At 49.1% G+C, this 25,239-nt stretch overlaps 1 protein-coding gene across 5 annotated transcripts in view; it reads right to left on the bottom strand.

Annotated features, from left to right (window-relative positions):
* The window catches only part of LOC128688956 (receptor-type guanylate cyclase Gyc76C), a 619,662-nt gene that overhangs the window by 549,910 nt on the left and 44,513 nt on the right, over positions 1-25,239 (bottom strand). For all 5 annotated transcript variants that reach the window (XR_011391737.1, XM_070083032.1, XM_070083048.1 and 2 more), the window contains exon 4: positions 21,689-21,838. Coding sequence is in view for 4 of the 5 variants with exons in the window: in XM_070083032.1 (XP_069939133.1) it covers positions 21,689-21,838 (150 nt within the window). In the remaining variant the exon portion in view is untranslated. The remainder of the gene's footprint in view (positions 1-21,688; positions 21,839-25,239) is intronic.

The following is a 25,239-nucleotide window of genomic DNA, read 5'->3' as shown; positions in this document are numbered from 1 at the left end:
TTTGCATTAGCTCCAAGAGCCGGAGTGAATTTTCTTTAGTTAATATTAACATGGACACAGAACAATCAATTAAGGATCTAATATAGATTACGTATTACTCCTTTTATATACCTTTGATGAGTTTCGAGAGTCTTTCTACTCCGAGCCAGCCCAGTATTCGTACCTTAGCACTACAGGGTAGTAGCCAGCAACAGCTTTGATCATTTAGCCTATTTTTGTATTTCTTATTTAGTTGTGGTATTACCTGGAATTTACCTGGAGAGGGTTTCGGGGTCAACGCCCCCGCGGACCGGTCTGAGACCAGGCCTCATGGTGGATCAGGGTCTGATCAACCAGGCTGTTACTGCTGGCCGCACGCAAGCTGACGTACGAACCACAGTCCGGTTGGTCAGGTACAGACTTTAGGTGCCTGTCCATGCGTTCTTGAAGACAGCCAGGGGTCTATTAGTAATCCCCCTTATGTATGCTGGGAGGCATTGAAGTCTTGGGCCCCGGACACTTATTGTGTTGTCTCTCAGTGTACTCGTGGCACCCTTGCTTTTCATCGGGGAAATGTTGCATCTCCTGCCGAGTCTTTTGTTTGGTGGAACTATTGAATGCTGATCTTTTCATGGATGGGTAGGAGACGTCGTTTGCTTGTTTCAGATGAAAATAAAGCGAGTCTAGTTGATCACAAATTACTTGCACTTCGTTAAGAATGGTACTCTTCTTATGCCCTGTTGTATGGATCAATATGTCATCAGCATAGTTTATAATCGTCGTAGAAACGAGAAATTAGGAGAGGCAAGTAAGGAAGCGCCCAAGAAGGAGGTCAAGGGTAAAAACCCACCTCCCGGATGCCACTCACATGGAGGCCACAACCCAGGAGGGCAGGCGGCCTGCGTGCATGGCAGGGCACCAGTCTGCCTATACTCGGGCTCCGCAGCAGACAATAGTGGGGGCAGGGGGGTGGAAGTAGCTGTGTGTGCGGGGGAAAAAATAACACAAGAAAATGATGCCAGGATCGGTGGAGGAGAGGAAGGAAAAAAAGGGCGACCATCTCCTCTCCTGAAATTTACACCTAGGTGTGAGGTCTCGCAACACAAGGTTTCTGCCACTTTTTTGTGAACACACAAGTGTGAGTTTTCACAGCCAAGCTGGGTGAGCTGCATTATGAGACTATCCTACCATTTTCACGAAAGCCACAACACTGTAAAGCGTACAACACAACTTTAAGAAGCGCTAAACATGTATGAGATCACACAGCAGCTGAGGATTGGTAACAGTCACGCCTGATCCGAAAAAGGATGTAGAACTCGCAATTCCTTATATGGAAATTTCTTCATCATCAAAACACACCCATGAAGGGACTACATACACATTGAAAATTGCACCATTGTGGTTGGGTCACTTCCCTTTAGTATCCTACCTCTCTTCCCCCTCCCATCCTTTTCCCATATTTCTATCCTTACCCATCCTTCTTCCTCTTCTTACCAAAGCTCTGGTCATAAGTTCAAGTTCAAGACCCTTCCCTCAACAACACTGGACTCTCCCCTCAACAACACTGGACTCTCCCCTCAACAACATTGGACTCTCCCCTCTACAACAACACTGAACCCTCCCCTCAACAACACTGGACTCTCCCCTCTACAACAACACTGAACTCTCCCCTCAACAACACTGGACTCTCCCCTCTACAACAACACTGGACTTTTCCCTCAACAACAACACTGGACTCTTCCCTCTACAACAACACTGGACTTTTCCCTCAACAACAACGCTGGACTCCTCTAAACAACAACACTGGACTCTTCCCTCAACAACAACATTGGACTTTTCTCTCAACAACACTAGATTCTTCCCTCAACATCCACACTGGAGTCTTTCTACCCCGTCAACACTGGACATTCCCCCCCTTCCTTTCCACACCAGCAACCCGGACTCTCCCTCTCAACAACTCCAGACTCTTCCCCTAACCTCAGTTGAGCTCCCCCTCCCCCCGCAGACCAGATGAACCTGCTGAACCACCAGAGAACAACTGTCGACTGGCTGGCTATTTTTAGCCTGGCCGGCACCCCGGAGGTCCACACAACCTGCCCACCTCTCCATTTATAAACCCACTACCCACCTACCCCACTCCGACCTCTTCAAACTAACCCACCATCCATATCACCTGCTTACGACTCCTCCTTACTCAATAATCCCCATTAAGGGACGTTGCCGGGGGACTGTATATCCGGGTATCTTGACGTGGTAGGATGATACAGGGGGAAAAAAAATTACACAGTTGGGATGAGGCTGTTGCCACGTTGACGCTTCTCGTTTGTCAGCTTCGGCTCCTCTCATAATTATTATTTATACTAGGCTTCAACACTCGTATTTCTCCTACGTTAACGCTGCTGTTTAATAATGTAACTGTTTTATGTCAGGCTAGTAACAGTGCTGGACTTCCCTTACTCTCTATATAAAAACAGACGTAATCGTAGAGCTGAATAAATACCAGTAAAGCACTGGAAATAATCTGAGTGGATTTGAATGGCAACGTAAGAATTAAATATGATTTTTATTCTTCTGCATACAATAATAATAATCTTTAATTATACAAGTACATGTACAAGGTTTACAGGCCTAGCTGACTATTACATACAGTCTTCCCACATGCGAGTGCAACCAATATACATATATGTATATATATACATACATACATACATATATATATATATATATATATATATATATATATATATATATATATATATATATATATATATATATATATATATATATATATATATATATATATATATGTTAGGAAGTATTTCTTCAGTCATAGAATAGTCAGGAAGTGGAATAGCCTAGCAAGTGAGGTAGTGGAGGCAGGAACCATACATAGCTTTAAGATGAGGTATGATAAAGCTCATGGAGCAGGGAGAGAGAGGACCTAGTAGCACTCAGTGAAGAGGCGGGGCCAGGAGCTGAGTATCGACCCCTGCAACCACAATTAGGTGAGTACAAATAGGCAGTGTTGGCAAGACTTAGGGTTGGTTACGGTAAGACAGCTGTGACCTTCAACACCAGATGTAGGATAACTATTATAATGTACTGACTAATATATATAATGTTTTTTGTACTTGACACAGTATTCGCTCAGTGAGCGGTGTAACTGGTCACTTGTGGCCGCCTTAATACACGAAATATCAACCAAAAAACTTTGATTCAATAAAGGAAGACTGACGCTTGCCACGTGGAGGAGGCTGCAAACTGGAACTCGACTTCACATCCAAACAATTAGCGCATGAGCAATCTTCCATTATTATTATTTTGAATGGATAGAACGCTAAACTCGCAGGGGTCATATATCTCCTGGGAAAATCGATCCAAGGAAGGAAAGGTCAGGTCCAATTCCTTGGATCAAGAGCTCCTCAGCAGAGTCAAGAACCTTCCTTGAGGAAGAGGAATGTTGGAGAAAGCCTTCACCCTAAAAGCTAACAGCTAACAACAGTATTTCAGCAAGTGTACAAGGGAAGAAAACAAGACCTGATTCATATTATTTAACTAGAAAGATAGTAACCCAGGTTAACCCAACACAGTCAATCAGTGTGACTTATTTCCCCTGGCGTCCTCTGGTCCTCTTCCCCAGGATGAGACCCACACAGACGGCTAGATAAAAAGACAGCTACCATGGTAGTGCTAAAGGGGGTCTACATTCTTTTTTTTTTTTTTCAGTGGCTATATAATACACTTCTCTTTTCCTATCTAAGTTTGTCATACAAATTTCCATATCTGTAAATATTTCTCCCTTTCTGTCTTTTTTAATTACCCACACATGGTAACATTCACATTCCTGGAGGCTCCCTGGAAGGTGTTCCAGGGTCAACGCCCCCGTGGTCCGGTCTTCGACCAGGCCTTACGGTGGATAAGGGCCTGATCAACCGGGCTATTATTGCTGGCCGCATGCAATTCAGCCCGGCTGATCGGGAAATAACTTCAGGCATTTGTCCGGTTCTCTCTTGAAGACAGCTAGGGTTCTATTGGTAATTCTCCTTACGTATGATGGGAGGCAGTTAAACAGTCTTGGGCCCCAGACACTTATTGTGTTTTCTCTCAGTGTACTCATGGCACCCCTGTTTTTCATTGGAAGCATGTTGCACGAGTGCATTTTAGGACCAGTCCCTCTACGATTTTCCTGGTGTAGATTATGATGTATCTTTTTCCCTGCGTTGTAGGGAGTACAGGTCAACGGACTTCAAACTATCTCAGTAATTAAGGTGCTAGACTGAACTAATACATGCAGTAAAGATTCTCTGTACATTCTCTAGATCTGCCTTGAATGGGGCTGTTAGCGTACAAAAGTATTCCAGCCTACAGTTTTCTAAGGTTCTTTTGGTACAAAATTATTAATTTTTACATAACAAAGTAAAAACAATATACCTGGAGTATACCCGGAGAGGGTTCTGGGGGTCAACGCCCCTGCGGCCCGGTCTGTGACCAAGCCTCATGGTGGATCAGAGTCTGATCAACCAGGCTGTTACTGCTAGCCGCACGCAACCCGACGTAATGAACCACAGCCCTGCTGGTCAGGTACTGTCCAGTGCTTGTCCAGTGCCTGCTTGAAGACAGCCGAGGGTCTACTGGTAATCCCCCTTATTTATGCTGGGGGGCAGTTGAACAGTTTTGGACCCCTGACACTTATTGTGTTGTCTCTTATCGTGCTAGTGGCACTCCTGCTTTTCATTGAGAGGGATGTTGCATCGTTTGCAGAGTCTTTTGCTTTCATAGGGAGTGATTTTCGTGTGCAAGTTTGGTACTAATCCCTCTAGGATTTTCCAAGTGTATATAATCATGTATCTCTCCCGCCTGCGTTCTAGGGAGTACAGGTTTAGGAACTTAAGCGTTCCCAGTAACTGAGGTGTTTTATCGCAGTTATGTGTGCCGTGAAGGTTCTCTGTACATTAACTAGGTTAGCAATTTCACCTGCCTTGTGTGCAGCAATATTCCAGCCATAGAGCAAGCGACCTGAATGTCATCATGGGCTTCGCATCCCTAAGTTTGAAGGTTCTCATTATCCATCCTGTCATTTTCTAGCAGATGTGATTGATACAATGTTATGATCTTTGAAGGTGAGATCCTCTGACATGATCACTCCCAGGTCTTTTACATTAGCTCTTCGCTCTATTGTGTGGATGCAATTTGTTTTATACTCCGATGTAGTTTTAATTTCCTTACGTTTTCCTTATCGGAGTAATTGAAATTTCTCATCACTGAACTTCATATTGTTTTCTGTGGCCCATTTAAAGATCTGGTTGACGTCCGCCTGGAGTCTTGTGGTGTCTTCAATGGAGGACACTGTCATGCAAATTCGGGTGTCATCTGCAAGGGAAGACACGGTGTTGTGGCTTATATCCCTGTCTATGTCAGATATGAGGATGAGGAACAAGATGGGAGCGAGTCTACCTGGAGTCTACCTGGAGGGCATTCCGGGGATCAACGCCCCCGCGGCCCGATCCACGACCAGACCTCCCGGTGGAGCAGGGCCTGATCAACGAGGCTGTTACTGCTGGCCGCACGCAATCCAACGTACGAACCACAGCCCGGCTGATCCGGCACCGTCTTTAGGTATCTGTCCAGCTCCCTCTTTAAGACAACCAGGGGTCTTCCCGTAATGCCCCTTATTGCTGGTGGGAGGCTGCTGAACAGTCTTGGGCCCCGGACACTTACTGTGTTTTCTCTTAGTGTACCAGTGACGCCCCTACTTTTCACTGGGGGGGGGGGTATGTTGCATCGCCTGCCAAGTCTTTTGCTTTCGTATGGAGTGACTGCTGTGTGCATATTAGTGACCAGTCCCTCCAGAATCTTCCAGGCGTAGATTATATGTCTCTCTCGCCTGCGCTCTAGTGAGTACAAGTCAAGTGCTTCCAGGCGCTCTCAGTAGTTAAGGTGTTTGATGGAACTTATACGTGTAGTAAAGGTTCTATGTACATTCTCTAGCTCTGCAATTTCACCTGCCTTGAATGGGGATGTTAATGTACAGCAGTATTCCAGCCTAGAAAGAATAAGTACTGTGACTTGTGGAACAGAGCTTTTCACCGTAGCCGCCTCAGACTTTACTCTGTTTACTACTACTCTTTGTGTTCTATTTGTTAAGAAATTACAGATCCATCTACCAACTTTTCCTGTTATTCCTTTATCACGTATTTTGTGCGCTATTTCACCATGGTCACACTTGTCAAAGGCCTTTGCAAAGTCTGTGCATATTACATCTGCATTCTGTTTTCTTCTAGAGCATCCAAGACCTTGTCATAGTGGTCCAGTAGTTGGGGCAGACAAAGCGACCTGCTCTAAACCCATGCTGCCCCGGGTTGTGTAACTGATGGGTATCTACATGGGTGGCGATCTTTAAACGATCTTTAGAAACGACTTAATTTTAAATGAGTTCTTGCTTAATGGCCAATTTTACCTATTGAGTACGACATATATATACATATATATATATATATATATATATATATATATATATATATATATATATATATATATATATATATATATATATATATATATATATATATATGGATGAATTTGGTAGGGTGTGCAAAAGAAGAAAATTGAAAGCGAATACAGGAAAGAGTAAGGTTATGAGGATAACAAAAAGATTAGGTGATGCAAGATTGGATATCAGATTGGAGGGAGAGAGTATGGAGGAGGTGAATGTATTCAGATATCTGGGAGTGGACGTGTCAGCGGATGGGTCTATGAAAGATGAGGTGAATCATAGAATTGATGAGGGGAAAAGGGTGAGTGGTGCACTTAGGAGTCTGTGGAGACAAAGAACTTTGTCCTTGGAGGCAAAGAGAGGAATGTATGAGAGTATAGTTTTACCAACGCTCTTATATGGGTGTGAAGCATGGGTGATGAATGTTGCAGCGAGGAGAAGGCTGGAGGCAGTGGAGATGTCATGTCTGAGAGCAATGTGTGGTGTGAATATAATGCAGAGAATTCGTAGTTTGGAAGTTAGGAGGAGGTGCGGGATTACCAAAACCGTTGTCCAGAGGGCTGAGGAAGGGTTGTTGAGGTGGTTCGGACATGTGGAGAGAATGGAGCGAAACAGAATAACTTCAAGAGTGTATCAGCCTGTAGTGGAAGGAAGGCGGGGTAGGGGGCGGCCTAGGAAAGGTTGGAGGGAGGGGGTAAAGGAGGTTTTGTGTGCGAGGGGCTTGGACTTCCAGCAGGCATGCGTGAGCGTGTTTGATAGGAGTGAATGGAGACAAATGGTTTTTAATACTTGACGTGCTGTTGGAGTGTGAGCAAAGTAACATTTATGAAGGGGTTCAGGGAAACCGGCAGGCCGGACTTGAGTCCTGGAGATGGGAAGTACAGTGCCTGCACTCTGAAGGAGGGGTGTTAATGTTGCAGTTTAAAAACTGTAGTGTAAAGCACCCTTCTGGCAAGACAGTGATGGAGTGAATGATGGTGAAAGTTTTTCTTTTTCGGGCCACCCTGCCTTGGTGGGAATCGGCCGGTGTGATAAAATATATATATATATATATATATATATATATATATATATATATATATATATATATATATATATATATATATATATATATATATATATATATATATATATAATTTCCATTTATATTTTGTGATTATGTAGAAGAGCTGTTCAAACTTGTGAGAGGCCAGATAGGCAGCAAGGATGCAGCAGACATAACCTCCACAGCAACACTACTGGGGGTGCTGAGAGAGCGAGGAGGTAGCCCACGGCTCTAGCAGTTTCCATGACCTTGGAACCCAATTCGACGTTCATATTTTTTCCTTCCCCAGACTTGGTCTTTTCTGTGTTCACTTTCTTCTTTTATACATCCTTCCAAACTCATCTAATTTCTGCAACTAATTTTTTAGTACTTTAAAAAATAAGCATTGTCATCCCCAAAGAGCAACTATGAAAACTTTCACTTACCTGGAGTCTACCTGGAGGGCATTTTGGGGATCAACGCCCCCGCGGCCCGGTCCACGACCAGGCCTCCCGGTGGATCAGGGCCTGATCAACGAGGTTGTTACTGCTGGCCGCACGTAGTCCAACGTACGAACCACAGCCCGGCTGATCCGGCACCTATTTTAGATATCTGTCCAGCTCCCTCTTGAAGACAACCAGCGATCTATTGGTAATGCCCCTTATGGCTGGTGGGAGGCTGTTGAACAGTCTTGGGCCCCGGACACTTATTGTGTTTTCTCTTAGTGTACCAGAGACGCCCCTACTTTTCACTGCGGGTATGTTGCATCGCCTGCCAAGTCTTTTGCTTTCGTAGGGAGTGATTTCTGTGTGCAGATTAGGAACCAGTCCGTCCAGAATCTTCCAGGTGTAGATTATGATATATCTCTCTCGCCTGCGCTCCAGTGAGTACAAGTCAAATGCTTCCAAGCATTCCCAGTAGTTAAGGTGTTTGATGGAACTTATACGTGCAGTAAAGGTTCTCTGTACATTCTCTAGGTCTGTAATTTCACTTGTGGCTTTATTATCCCTACCACTCTGGCATCCCTATCCTTTACAACCATGTATATATAAATACATCGGTGGATTAAATCTCGTCTTGCATTGCCTTGGTGGTATTTGAACTTGATGAGTTACGAACATCCTCTCCAAAAATATAATATTTATCTTCCCTTCCACATACCTAACCTCACCCTCATCATCCTCGTAAAAACAATGAACGAGCAAGCAATGTAAACATCCGGTATATAACACCACCACTACCTCCCAATCTAGCACCTAACACAACTACCTCCCAATCTAGCACCTAACACCACTACCTCCCCATCCAGCACCTAATACCACCACCTCCCAATCTAGCACCTAACACCACTACCTCCCCATCCAGCACCTAACACCACTACCTCCCCATCCAGCACCTAACACCACTACCTCCCCATCCAGCACCTAACACCACTACCTCCCCATCCAGCACCTAACACCACTACCTCCCCATCCAGCACCTAACACCACTACCTCCCCATCCAGCACCTAACACCACTACCTCCCCATCCAGCACCTAACACCACTACCTACCCATCCAGCACCTAACGCAAACTACCTCCCAATCCAGCACCTAACACCACTACCTCCCAATCCAGCACCTAACACCACTACCTCCCAATCCAGCACCTAACACTACTACCTTCCAATCCAGCACCTAACACCACTACCTCCCAATCCAGCACCTAACACCACTACCTCCCCATCCAGCACCTAACACCACTACCTCCCAATCCAGCACCTAACACCACTACCTCCCAATCCAGCACCTAACACCACTACCTCCCCATCCAGCACCTAACACCACCACCTCCCCATCCAGCACCTAACACCACTACCTCCCCATCCAGCACCTAACACCACTACCTCCCAACCCAGCACCTTAGACCACTACCTCCCCATCCAGCACCTAACACCACTACCTCCCAATCCAGCACCTAACACCACTACCTCCCCATCCAGCACCCAACACCACCACATCCCCATCCAGCACATAACACCACTACCTCCCAATCCAGCACCTAACACCACTACCTCCCCATCCAGCACCTAACACCACTATCTCGCAATCCAGCACCTAACACCACTACCTCCCAATCCAGCACCTAACACCACTACCTCCCCATCCAGCACCTAACACCACTATCTCCCAATCCAGCACCTAACACCACTACCTCCCAATCCAGCACCTAAAACCACTACCTCCCCATCCAGCACCTAACACCACTACCTCCCCATCCAGCACCTAACACCACTACCTCCCCATCCAGCACCTAACACCACTACCTCCCCATCCAGCACCTAACACCACCACCTCCCCATCCAGCACCTAACACCACTACCTCCCCATCCAGCACCTAACACCACTACCTCCCCATCCAGCACCTAACACCACTACCTCCCAATCCAGCACCTAACACCACTACCTCCCCATCCAGCACCTAACACCACTACCTCCCAATCCAGCACCTAACACCACTACCTCCCCATCCAGCACCTAAAACCACTACCTCCCCATCCAGCACCTAACACCACTACATCCCCATCCAGCACCTAACACCACCACCTCCCCATCCAGCACCTAACACCACTACCTCCCCATCCAGCACCTAACACCACTACCTCCCCATCCAGCACCTAACACCACCACATCCCCATCCAGCACCTAACACCACTACCTCCCCATCCAGCACCTAACACCACTACCTCCCAATCCAGCACCTAACACCACTACCTCCCCATCCAGCACCTAACACCACTACCTCCCAATCCAGCACCTAACACCACTACCTCCCAATCCAGCACCTAACACCACTACCACCCCATCCAGCACCTAACACCATTATCTCCCAATCCAGCACCTAACACCACTACCCCCCAATCCAGCACCTAACACCACTACCTCCCCATCCAGCACCTAACACCACTACCTCCCCATCCAGCACCTAACACCACTACCTCCCCATCCAGCACCTAACACCACTACCTCCCCATCCAACACCTAACACCACCACCTCCCCATCCAGCACCTAACACCGCTACCTCCCCATCCAGCACCTAACACCACTACCTCCCCATACAGCACCTAACACCACCATTTCCCCATCCAGCACCTAACACCGCTACCTCCCCATCCAGCACCTAACACCACTACCTCCCCATCCAGCACCTAACACCACTACCTCCCCATCCAGCACCTAACACCACTACATCCCCATCCAGCACCTAACATCACCACCTCCCCATCCAGCACCTAACACCACTACCTCCCCATCCAGCACCTAACACCACTACCTCCCAATCCAGCACCTAACACCACTACCTCTCCATCCAGCACCTAACACCACTACCTCCCCATCCAGCACCTAACACCACTACCTCCCCATCCAGCACCTAACACCACTACCTCCCCATCTAGCACCTAACACCACCACCTCCCCATCCAGAACCTAACACCGCTACCTCCCCATCCAGCACCTAACACCACTACCTCCCCATCCAGCACCTAACACCACTACCTCCCAATCCAGCACCTAACACCACTACCTCCCCATCCAGCACCTAACACCACTACCTCCCCATCCAGCACCTAACACCACTACCTCCCCATCCAGCACCTAACACCACTACCTCCCCATCCAGCACCTAACACCACTACCTCCCCATCCAGCACCTAACACCACTACCTCCCAATCCAGCACCTAACACCACTACCTCCCCATCCAGCACCTAACACCATTACCTCCCCATCCAGCACCTAACACCACTACCTCCCCATCCAGCACCTAAAACCACTACCTCCCAATCCAGCACCTAACGCCACTACCTCCCCCTCCAGCACCTAACACCACTACCTCCCCATCCAGCACCTAACGCCACTACCTCCCCATCCAGCATCTAACAGTACTACCTCCTCATCCAGCACCTAACACCACTACCTCCCCATCCAGCACCTAACACCACTACCTCCCCATCCAGCACCTAACACCACTACCTGCCCATCCAGCACCTAACACCACTACCTCTCCATCCAGCACATAACACCACCACCTCCCCATCCAGCACCTAACACCATTACCTTCCCATCCAGCACCTAACACCACTACCTCCCCATCCAGCACCTAACACCACTACCTCCCCATCCAGCACCTAACACCACTACCTCCCCATCCAGTACCTAACACCACTACCTCCCCATCCAGCACCTACACCACTACCTCCCCATCCAGCACCTAACATCACCACCTCCCTTCCAGCACCTAACACCACCACCTCCCAAATCCAGCACCTAACACCACCAGCTCCCCATCCAGTATGTAACACCTGCACCTGCTCATCCAGTATCTAACACCTCCACCTGCCCCTTCAGTACCTAACACCTCCACCTGCCCCTCCAATATCTAGCACCTCCACCTGCCCCTCCAGTACCTAACACCTCCACCTGCACCTCCAGTATCTAACACCTCCAACTGCCCCTCCAGTACCTAACACCTCCACCTGCCCCTCCAGTATCTAACACCTTCACCTGCCCCTCCAGTACCTAACACCTCCACCTGCCCCTCCAGTACCTAACACCTCCACCTGGCCCTCCGGTATCTAACACCTCCACCTGCCCCTCCAGTATTTAACACCTCCACCTGCCCCTCCAGTATCTAACACCTCCACCTGCCCCTCCAGTATCTAACACCTCCACCTGCCCCTCCAGTATCTAACACCTCCACCTGCCCCTTCAGTATCTAACACCTCCATCTGCCCCTCCAGTATCTAACACCTCCACCTGCCCCTCCAGTATCTAACACTTCCACCTGCCCCTCCAGTATCAAACACCTCCACCTGCCCCTCCAGTATCTAACACCTCCACCTGCCCCTCCAGTATCTATCACCTCCACCTGCCCCTCCAGTATCTAACACCTCCACCTGTCCCTCCAGTATCTAACACCTCCACCTGCCCCTCAAGAATCTATCGCCTCCACCTGCCCCTCCAGTATCTAACACCTCCACCTGCCCCTCCAGTACCCAACACCTCCACCTGCACCTCCAGTATCTAACACCTCCACCTGCCCCTCCAGTATCTAACACCTCCACCTGCCCCTCTAGTATCTAACACCTCCACCTGCCCCTCCAGTACCTAACACCTCCACCTGCCGATCCAATATCTAACACCTCCACCTGCCCCTGCAGTACCTAACACCTCCACCTGCCCCTCCAATATCTAACACCTCCACCTGCCCCTCCAGTATCTAACACCTCCACCTGCCCCTCCAGCATCTAACACCACCTGCCCCTCCAGTATCTAACACCTCCACCTGCCCCTCCAGTATCTAACACCTCCCCCTGCCCCTCCAGTATCTAACACCTCCACCTGCCCCTCCAGTATCTAACACCTCCACCTGCCCCTCCAGTATCTAACACCTTCCCCTGCCCCTCCAGTATCTAACACCTCCACCTGCCCCTCCAGTATCTAACACCTCCACCTGCCCCTGCAGTATCTAACACCTCCACCTGCCCCTGCAGTATCTAACACCTCCACCTGCCCCTCCAGTACCTAACACCTCCACCTGCCCCTCCAGTACCTAACACCTCCACCTGCCCCTCCAGTACCTAACACCTCCACCTGCCCCTCCAGTACCTAACACCTCCACCTGCCCCTCCAGTATCTAACACCTCCACCTGCCCCTCCAGTACCTAACACCTCCACCTGCCCCTCCAGTATCTAACACCTCCACCTGCCCCTCCAGTACCTAACACCTCCACCTGCCCCTCCAGTACCTAACACCTCCACCTGCCCCTCCAGTATCTAACACCTCCACCTGCCCCTCCAGTATCTAACACCTCCACCTGCCCCTCCAGTACCTAACACCTCCACCTGCCCCTCCAGTACCTAACACCTCCACCTGCCCCTCCAGTATCTAACACCTCCACCTGCCCCTCCAGTATCTAACACCTCCACCTGCCCCTCCAGTACCTAACACCTCCACCTGCCCCTCCAGTACCTAACACCTCCACCTGCCCCTCCAGTATCTAACACCTCCACCTGCCCCTCCAGTATCTAACACCTCCACCTGCCCCTCCAGTACCTAACACCTCCACCTGCCCCTCCAGTATCTAACACCTCCACCTGCACCTCCAGTATCTAACACCTCCACCTGCCCCTCCAGTATCTAACACCTCCACCTGCCCCTCCAGTATCTAACACCTCCACCTGCCCCTCCAGTACCTAACACCTCCACCTGCCCCTCCAGTATCTAACACCTCCACCTGCACCTCCAGTATCTAACACCTCCAACTGCCCCTCCAGTACCTAACACCTCCACCTGCCCCTCCAGTACCTAACACCTCCACATGCCCCTCCAGTATCTAACACCTCCACCTGCCCCTCCAGTACCTAACACCTCCACCTGCCCCTCCAGTATCTAACACCTCCACCTGCACCTCCAGTATCTAACACCTCCACCTGCCCCTCCAGTACCTAACACCTCCACCTGCCCCTCCAGTACCTAACACCTCCACCTGCACCTCCAGTACCTAACACCTCCACCTGCCCCTCCAGTATCTAACACCTCCACCTGCACCTCCAGTATCTAACACCTCCCTGCCCCTCCAGTACCTAACACCTCCACCTGCCCCTCCAGTACCTAACACCTCCACCTGCACCTCCAGTACCTAACACCTCCACCTGCCCCTCCAGTATCCTAACACCTCCACCTGCCCCTCCAGTACCTAACACCTCCACCTGCCCCTCCAGTACCTAACACCTCCACCTGCCCCTCCAGTACCTAACACCTCCACCTGCCCCTCCAGTACCTAACTAACACCTCCACCTGCCCCTCCAGTACCTAACACCTCCACCTGCCCCTCCAGTACCTAACACCTCCACCTGCCCCTCCAGTATCTAACACCTCCACCTGCCCCTCCAGTATCTAACACCTCCACCTGCCCCTCCAGTACCTAACACCTCCACCTGCCCCTCCAGTACCTAACACCTCCACCTGCCCCTCCAGTATCTAACACCTCCACCTGCCCCTCCAGTACCTAACACCTCCACCTGCCCCTCCAGTATCTAACACCTCCACCTGCACCTCCAGTATCTAACACCTCCACCTGCCCCTCCAGTATCTAACACCTCCACCTGCCCCTCCAGTATCTAACACCTCCACCTGCCCCTCCAGTACCTAACACCTCCACCTGCCCCTCCAGTATCTAACACCTCCACCTGCACCTCCAGTATCTAACACCTCCACCTGCCCCTCCAGTACCTAACACCTCCACCTGCCCCTCCAGTACCTAACACCTCCACCTGCCCCTCCAGTATCTAACACCTCCACCTGCCCCTCCAGTACCTAACACCTCCACCTGCCCCTCCAGTATCTAACACCTCCACCTGCACCTCCAGTATCTAACACCTCCACCTGCCCCTCCAGTACCTAACACCTCCACCTGCCCCTCCAGTACCTAACACCTCCACCTGCACCTCCAGTACCTAACACCTCCACCTGCCCCTCCAGTATCTAACACCTCCACCTGCACCTCCAGTATCTAACACCTCCACCTGCCCCTCCAGTACCTAACACCTCCACCTGCCCCTCCAGTACCTAACACCTCCACCTGCCCCTCCAGTACCTAACACCTCCACCTGCCCCTCCAGTACCTAACACCTCCACCTGCCCCTCCAGTATCTAACACCTCCACCTGCACCTCCAGTATCTAACACCTCCACCTGCACCTCCAGTATCTAACACCTCCACCTGCCCCTCCAGTATCTAACACCTCCACCTGCACCTCCAGTATCTAACACCTCCACCTGCACCTCCAGTATCTAACACCTCCACCTGCCCCTCCAGTATCTAACACCTCCACCTGCACCTCCAGTATCTAACACCTCCACCTGCCCCTCCAGTATCTAACACCTCCACCTGCACCTCCAGTATCTAACACCTCCACCTGCCCCTCCAGTACCTAACACCTCCACCTGCCCCTCCAGTACCTAACACCTCCACCTGCCCCTCCAGTATCTAACACCTCCACCTGCCCCTCCAGTACCTAACACCTCCACCTGCCCCTCCAGTATCTAACACCTCCACCTGCACCTCCAGTATCTAACACCTCCACCTGCCCCTCCAGTACCTAACATCTCCACCTGCCCCTCCAGTACCTAACACCTCCACCTGCACCTCCAGTACCTAACACCTCCACCTGCCCCTCCAGTATCTAACACCTCCACCTGCACCTCCAGTATCTAACACCTCCACCTGCCCCTCCAGTACCTAACACCTCCACCTGCCCCTCCAGTACCTAACACCTCCACCTGCCCCTCCAGTACCTAACACCTCCACCTGCCCCTCCAGTACCTAACACCTCCACCTGCCCCTCCAGTATCTAACACCTCCACCTGCACCTCCAGTATCTAACACCTCCACCTGCACCTCCAGTATCTAACACCTCCACCTGCCCCTCCAGTATCTAACACCTCCACCTGCACCTCCAGTATCTAACACCTCCACCTACACCTCCAGTATCTAACACCTCCACCTGCCCCTCCAGTATCTAACACCTCCACCTGCACCTCCAGTATCTAACACCTCCACCTGCCCCTCCAGTATCTAACACCTCCACCTGCCCCTCCAGTACCTAACACCTCCACCTGCCCCTCCAGTATCTAACACCTCCACCTGCACCTCCAGTATCTAACACCTCCACCTGCCCCTCCAGTATCTAACACCTCCACCTGCCCCTCCAGTACCTAACACCTCCACCTGCCCCTCCAGTATCTAACACCTCCACCTGCCCCTCCAGTACCTAACACCTCCACCTGCCCCTCCAGTACCTAACACCTCCACCTGCCCCTCCAGTACCTAACACCTCCACCTGCCCCTCCAGTATCTAACACCTCCACCTGCCCCTCCAGTACCTAACACCTCCACCTGCCCCTCCAGTATCTAACACCTCCACCTGCACCTCCAGTATCTAACACCTCCACCTGCCCCTCCAGTATCTAACACCTCCACCTGCCCCTCCAGTACCTAACAGCTCCACCTGCCCCTCCAGTATCTAACACCTCCACCTGCCCCTCCAGTACCTAACACCTCCACCTGCCCCTCCAGTATCTAACACCTCCACCTGCCCCTCCAGTACCTAACACCTCCACCTGCCCCTCCAGTACCTAACACCTCCACCTGCCCCTCCAGTATCTAACACCTCCACCTGCCCCTCCAGTATCTAACACCTCCACCTGCCCCTCCAGTATCTAACACCTCCACCTGCCCCTCCAGTACCTAACACCTCCACCTGCCCCTCCAGTACCTAACACCTCCACCTGCCCCTCCAGTATCTAACACCTCCACCTGCCCCTCCAGTACCTAACACCTCCACCTGCCCCTCCAGTACCTAACACCTCCACCTGCCCCTCCAGTACCTAACACCTCCACCTGCCCCTCCAGTATCTAACACCTCCACCTGCCCCTCCAGTATCTAACACCTCCACCTGCCCCTCCAGTATCTAACACCTCCACCTGCACCTCCAGTATCTAACACCTCCACCTGCCCCTCCAGTACCTAACACCTCCACCTGCCCCTCCAGTATCTAACACCTCCACCTGCCCCTCCAGTATCTAACACCTCCACCTGCCCCTCCAGTACCTAACACCTCCACCTGCCCCTCCAGTATCTAACACCTCCACCTGCCCCTCCAGTACCTAACACCTCCACCTGCCCCTCCAGTATCTAACACCTCCACCTGCCCCTCCAGTATCTAACACCTCCACCTGCCCCTCCAGTATCTAACACATCCACCTGCCCCTCCAGTACCTAACACCTCCACCTGCCCCTCCAGTACCTAACACCTCCACCTGCCCCTCCAGTATCTAACACCTCCACCTGCACCTCCAGTATCTAACACCTCCACCTGCCCCTCCAGTATCTAACACCTCCACCTGCACCTCCAGTATCTAACACCTCCACCTGCCCCTCCAGTATCTAACACCTCCACCTGCACCTCCAGGATCTAACACCTCCACCTGCACCTCCAGTATCTAACACCTCCACCTGCACCTCCAGTATCTAACACCTCCACCTGCACCTCCAGTATCTAACACCTCCACCTGCACCTCCAGTATCTAACACCTCCACCTGCCCCTCCAGTATCTAACACCTCCACCTGCCCCTCCAGTATCTAACACCTCCACCTGCACCTCCAGTATCTAACACCTCCACCTGCCCCTCCAGTATCTAACACCTCCACCTGCCCCTCCAGTATCTAACACCTCCACCTGCACCTCCAGTATCTAACACCTCCACCTGCCCCTCCAGTACCTAACACCTCCACCTGCCCCTCCAGTATCTAACACCTCCACCTGCCCCTCCAGTATCTAACACCTCCACCTGCCCCTCCAGTATCTAACACCTCCACCTGCACCTCCAGTATCTAACACCTCCACCTGCCCCTCCAGTACCTAACACCTCCACCTGCCCCTCCAGTATCTAACACCTCCACCTGCCCCTCCAGTATCTAACACCTCCACCTGCCCCTCCAGTATCTAACACCTCCACCTGCACCTCCAGTATCTAACACCTCCACCTGCCCCTCCAGTATCTAACACCTCCACCTGCCCCTCCAGTATCTAACACCTCCACCTGCACCTCCAGTATCTAACACCTCCACCTGCCCCTCCAGTATCTAACACCTCCACCTGCCCCTCCAGTATCTAACACCTCCACCTGCCCCTCCAGTATCTAACACCTCCACCTGCCCCTCCAGTATCTAACACCTCCACCTGCCCCTCCAGTATCTAACACCTCCACCTGCCCCTCCAGTATCTAACACCTCCACCTGCACCTCCAGTATCTAACACCTCCACCTGCCCCTCCAGTATCTAACACCTCCACCTGCACCTCCAGTATCTAACACCTCCACCTGCCCCTCCAGTATCTAACACCTCCACCTGCCCCTCCAGTATCTAACACCTCCACCTGCCCCTCCAGTATCTAACACCTCCACCTGCCCCTCCAGTATCTAACACCTCCACCTGCACCTCCAGTATCTAACACCTCCCCCTGCCCCTCCAGTATCTAACACCTCCACCTGCACCTCCAGTATCTAACACCTCCACCTGCCCCTCCAGTATCTAACACCTCCACCTGCCCCTCCAGTATCTAACACCTCCACCTGCCCCTCCAGTATCTAACACCTCCACCTGCCCCTCCAGTATCTAACACCTCCACCTGCCCCTCCAGTATCTAACACCTCCACCTGCCCCTCCAGTACCTAACACCTCCACCTGCCCCTCCAGTACCTAACACCTCCACCTGCCCCTCCAGTACCTAACACCTCCACCTGCCCCTCCAGTACCTAACACCTCCACCTGCCCCTCCAGTACCTAACACCTCCACCTGCCCCTCCAGTACCTAACACCTCCACCTGCCCCTCCAGTATCTAACACCTCCACCTGCCCCTCCAGTATCTAACACCTCCACCTGCCCCTCCAGTATCTAACACCTCCACCTGCCCCTCCAGTATCTAACACCTCCACCTGCCCCTCCAGTATCTAACACCTCCACCTGCCCCTCCAGTATCTAACACCTCCACCTGCCCCTCCAGTATCTAACACCTCCACCTGCCCCTCCAGTATCTAACACCTCCACCTGCACCTCCAGTATCTAACACCTCCACCTGCCCCTCCAGTATCTAACACCTCCACCTGCACCTCCAGTATCTAACACCTCCACCTGCCCCTCCAGTATCTAACACCTCCACCTGCCCCTCCAGTATCTAACACCTCCACCTGCCCCTCCAGTATCTAACACCTCCACCTGCCCCTCCAGTATCTAACACCTCCACCTGCACCTCCAGTATCTAACACCTCCACCTGCCCCTCCAGTATCTAACACCTCCACCTGCACCTCCAGTATCTAACACCTCCACCTGCCCCTCCAGTATCTAACACCTCCACCTGCCCCTCCAGTATCTAACACCTCCACCTGCCCCTCCAGTATCTAACACCTCCACCTGCCCCTCCAGTATCTAACACCTCCACCTGCCCCTCCAGTATCTAACACCTCCACCTGCCCCTCCAGTACCTAACACCTCCACCTGCCCCTCCAGTACCTAACACCTCCACCTGCCCCTCCAGTACCTAACACCTCCACCTGCCCCTCCAGTACCTAACACCTCCACCTGCCCCTCCAGTACCTAACACCTCCACCTGCCCCTCCAGTACCTAACACCTCCACCTGCCCCTCCAGTATCTAACACCTCCACCTGCCCCTCCAGTATCTAACACCTCCACCTGCCCCTCCAGTATCTAACACCTCCACCTGCCCCTCCAGTATCTAACACCTCCACCTGCCCCTCCAGTATCTAACACCTCCACCTGCCCCTCCAGTATCTAACACCTCCACCTGCCCCTCCAGTACCTAACACCTCCACCTGCCCCTCCAGTATCTAACACCTCCACCTGCCCCTCCAGTATCTAACACCTCCACCTGCCCCTCCAGTATCTAACACCTCCACCTGCCCCTCCAGTATCTAACACCTCCACCTGCCCCTCCAGTACCTAACACCTCCACCTGCCCCTCCAGTATCTAACACCTCCACCTGCCCCTCCAGTATCTAACACCTCCACCTGCCCCTCCAGTATCTAACACCTCCACCTGCCCCTCCAGTATCTAACACCTCCACCTGCCCCTCCAGTATCTAACACCTCCACCTGCCCCTCCAGTATCTAACACCTCCACCTGCCCCTCCAGTATCTAACACCTCCACCTGCCCCTCCAGTATCTAACACCTCCACCTGCCCAGGTTTTATCTCCAAAAGTCTTTCTTAATCTCAGCAGCATTTGTTAATGACTCACCAGCACACTTGTAACTTTCACCAGCACACTTGTAACTTTCACCAGCACACTTGTAACTTTCACCAGCACACTTGTAACTTTCACCAGCACACTTGTAACTTTCACCAGCACACTTGTAACTTTCACCAGCACACTTGTAACTTTCACCAGCACACTTGTAACTTTCACCAGCACACTTGTAACTTTCACCAGCACACTTGTAACTTTCACCAGCACACTTGTAACTTTCACCAGCACACTTGTAACTTTCACCAGCACACTTGTAACTTTCACCAGCACACTTGTAACTTTCACCAGCACACCTGTAACTTTCACCAGCACACTTGTAACTTTCACCAGCACACCTGTAACTTTCACCAGCACACTTGTAACTTGTATGAATTAACAGAGAGATGGACTGGGGAGAACTGAACCCTGGCTGTCATTCATATATATATATATATATATATATATATATATATATATATATATATATATATATATATATATATATATATATATATATATATATATATATATATTAATATTACTGTGATCACGAGCAAGTGGTACTGATCAGTAACAACACTGCGACTAGCCAAGCATTCGAACCCTTGCTGCGTTGTCCCGCCTCATGGTGAGCGAGGACCCATGATGCTCTAACCCACAGGACCACGCAATCCTACAAGAACCAAGCTCCCAGCCAGGCTAGGTGTGTTACCCTTGGTCTGAGGACATGCGGTGGTGTGGGTGCCTCTGAGCTAATTTCATTCTCCTTCCCGTTTGGTGTACTAGCCTCAACGAGCAGTATTTTATATTATTGTGACCACGAACAAGTGGTATTGATCAATAACAACATTGCTACTAACCAAGGATTCGAACCCATGCTGCTTTGGCCCGCCTCATGTGTCTTCGCTCATCATGATGCGGGCCAAAGCAGCATGGGTTCGAACCCTTGGCTAGTCGCAGTGCTATTATTGATATATATAGAAATATATATATATATATATATATATATATATATATATATATATATATATATATATATATATATATATATATATATATATATATATATATATATATATATATATATATATATATATATATATATATATATATATATATATATATATATATATATATATATATGTGTGTGTGTGTGTGTGTGTGTGTGTGTGTGTGTGTGTGTGTGTGTTTGTGTGTGTGTGTGTGTGTGTGTGTGTGTTTGTGTGTGTGTGTGTGTGTAAAGAAAAGAATACACGGGGAATCGAACCGTGCTCCTGGCAGAATTCGAAGCTGCAGATACTGTGGTAGAACGATTTACAGAAATGTGATGATACTCACGTATGATATCATTGGAAGGTTTTTTCCTTGGGCGATGGTGCCCTCCACGAAGCAGTTGTGCTCTGGACCGAAGATTGCATGGACTTGCTTGCAGAGCAGGTCCACCACATGCTTGCTGCCCAGATCCTCCCTTCCCTCGGTGTCCTGAATCTACAACATATCAATCAGGTGTACTGTCATGCTGTATTATGGAGTACTGACATAAAATTGCATGAGGAAACATTGGTAGTTACACCATACTGTATGAGGATGGGCAATAATGATACATATAGCATATTTTATGAGGGAGTACTGACACCACCACACTACTGAGAGAGTATTGACACTTACACTACACTACTGAGGGAATTCTGACACTACTACACTGTTTAAGGTAATACTGAGACATTCACCTCTTCCTCCCCTCCCTGACATGCAGGTAATAGCCGGTTCTGTGGAACAAGTTACAGGAGAGACGGACAACAAGGGTACACATATGTAATGGCATTACGAAGAAAAGCCGTGACTTAAAGATAATATCAGACTAACAATCAGAAATTATGGCCACTGTAAAGACATAACTCACGGGATTGATAACCAGTGCAATATTCCTAGAAGGATATCACATAATGATAAAAGGTAGAGGGAAGAGTAGGTGAGGGGTGACCAGAAACGTGTAGATTATTGTTATTTCATATGGAGAGTGCTAAAACCATAGGGGTCACACAATTCCTCGAAAATGGGAGGCAAGCAGATTTGCTCCGAGGTAAAGAAAGGTAATTTCAATTCTTTGGATTAAGAGCCCTAGACAGGCGTCAAGGCACATTCCTTGAAGGAAGAAACATTTAGAATTTTGAAGAGGTAATGCACCTGTGTAGTGGAGCTTCAGCTATCATTAAGGACACTGGCAACGGGAAAGTTGTTTGCAATTCTTTACTAAACAAGAAAACCGAGACAGAAGTACAAGGATAATAACGAGGCAGTGATACAAAGTGTATAGGTAATCCAAAGGTCTAATAAAGGCAAGAAGATTGTGGGAGATTTCAAACAAAATAATATAGGTCCAGTACCGTGAACGATATCAGAGACCATGAAAACAAAATGGCAAAAAGACAGGAAATTTCAGATGAAGAAGAAAGACGGGTTCTGGCCTTTATCATAAGTAAATCAGACAGAGAAGGTATCAAGTATCAGAACCACATGGTTCTGAGCTTTTAATTAATATGTGAAGTTCAGACCGGAGTGGAGGAAACATAGTTGAAGATGATAGAGGGCCTGATGGAGGACCTTATGGAGAGCCTGATGGAAGACCGATGAAGGACCTGATGGAGGACTTCATGGAAGACCCGATGGAGGACATGATGCAGGGCCTGATGGAGGACCTGATTTACAGGAGTCCATGGATAGATACATACCAAGAATAGAGAATGCAATTAGTATAGCATGAACTATAGCACACGAGAACGTAAAGTGGAGAACACTGAACTAAATCAAATCAAATCAAATCAAATCAAGTTTATTCTCTATAAGGGTTACAATGTGGGGTTTACAGGATTTGGATATTGTGTGGTTTACATGTTATAAAATACTAATTACAGAGGGGGCCACTAGGACACCTAGCATGGCTAGGCATTTCGGGCAGACTTAGATTAATTCTTAACATTAAATCCTTACAGATTATGGTATTAAGGCTAGGTGACTACATTATAATTTGTGAGTTTAGCAATGTGAATGCTTTTGTTTTGGCACAATACAAAGTGTCTATATTGGAGTATCATAGGCAAACTTATGACTAGTTAGGATTCATTATTTTAAGATTAAGATTAGTATTTCTGTGTTTATAGTCAGTGGGTGAGTGAGAGTAATTGTGAACAACCAGGTAGTTATCATGTAGTTAGTTGTCGGGGTGTATCAGGGAGATAAGATGTTTTCTAACTGTAGTTTTGAAAGTGATGAATGTGTGTGCAGTTCTAGAGTTTTCAGGTAGGGTGTTCGAGATTTTAGGTCCTTTGAAATACATTGAATTTTTGTAAAGGTTTAGTCGGACACGGGGAATGTCATAGAGATGTTTGTGTCTGGTGTTATGCCTGTGGATCCTGTCACAACTATCAAGAAAGCATTTTAGGTCAAGGTTAATATTGGAATTTAAGGTCCTGTAGATATAGATTGCACAGTAGTAAGTGTGGATGTTCTTAACAGGGAGTAAGTTTAGATCTACGAAGAGTGGGGGAGGGGGTGTTGCCAGGGATGGGATTTAGTGATTATTCTTACTGCGGCTTTTTGTTGGGTTATTATTGGCTTTAGGTGTGTTGCTGCAGTTGAACCCCAAGCACAGATAGCATAGGTGAGGTATGGATATGTAAGTGAATGGAATAGTGTGAGAAGGGCAGTTTGCGGCACGTAGTATCGTATCTTGGAGAGGATCCCCACCGTTTTGGATACTCTTTTTGTTATGCGTTGGATATGGGTGCTGAAATTTAGGTTGTTGTCGAGGTATAGGCCAAGGAATTTGCCCTCATCATGTCTGGTAATTAGAGTGTTGTCGATCTTAATGTTAAGCTGAGCAACTCCTGCTCTGCTACCAAACATAATATAGTAGGTTTTGTTAGTGTTAAGTGTAAGTTTATTGGCTGTCATCCAAGTCGATATTTTGAGCAGCTCCTCGTTAACAATGGTGTTGAGGGTTGCAAGATTAGGGTGGGAGATGACATAAGTCGTGTCGTCAGCAAAGAGAATGGGTTTCAGGTGTTGGGATATGTTTGGAAGATCATTGATGTAAATTAGGAAGAGCAGGGGTCCAAGGACACTTCCCTGCGGAACTCCAGTATCAAGTGGCCGTATTGATGAGGCTGTCTTTAATGGTGACATACTGATACCTATTAGAAAGATAGGATTTGAAATATGCAAGCGCATGGCCTCTTATACCATAATGGTCAAGTTTGTGGAGTAGGATGCTGTGGTCAACTGTGTCAAACGCTTTTCTCAGGTAAATAAAAATTCCTAGCGGATATTCCTTATGTTCCAATGCTGTGTAAAGCAGGTCTAGCATTTTTATAATTGCATCATTAGTGCTTTTATTTTTCCTGAATCCAAATTGGCAAGGGTTGAGTATGTTTTGTGCCGTTATAAATGAATACAGTCTCCTGTGCACGAGTTTCTCGAATATTTTGGATAGCAATGGTAAGTTTGATATTGGCCTATAGTTGTTTACATCTGTAGGGTCACCACCTTTATGTATTGGTGTATTGTAAGAAAGTTAATTAAAAAAGCTATGCAAAGAAATAAAAGGAAGCATAATATCAATTTAATAATGAGAGTAGCAACAACCAAAACAACAGATTCGATATCGCTGTGTGTCCATACAGAATAGAAAACAGCTGCAAGGAACTGCTTAATAACACTTAAAAAAGGGAAGGGGTGGACTGGCAAATAATAACGAAAGTAGGAGAGGAACTGAACAGAAGGTTCAAGGAAAAAGAATCATTGAAGATGTATGGAAAAGAGAAAGTGATGAGCAGCACAGATTGGAAGGAATAAATAAAAAGAGAAGGAAGTGAAGGGGATTCAATAGG

The sequence above is a fragment of the Cherax quadricarinatus genome, chromosome 1 (assembly GCF_038502225.1).
Source record: "Cherax quadricarinatus isolate ZL_2023a chromosome 1, ASM3850222v1, whole genome shotgun sequence".
Classification (NCBI taxonomy): Eukaryota; Metazoa; Arthropoda; class Malacostraca; order Decapoda; family Parastacidae; genus Cherax; species Cherax quadricarinatus.
This window is presented reverse-complemented; position numbering and strand designations above follow the sequence as displayed.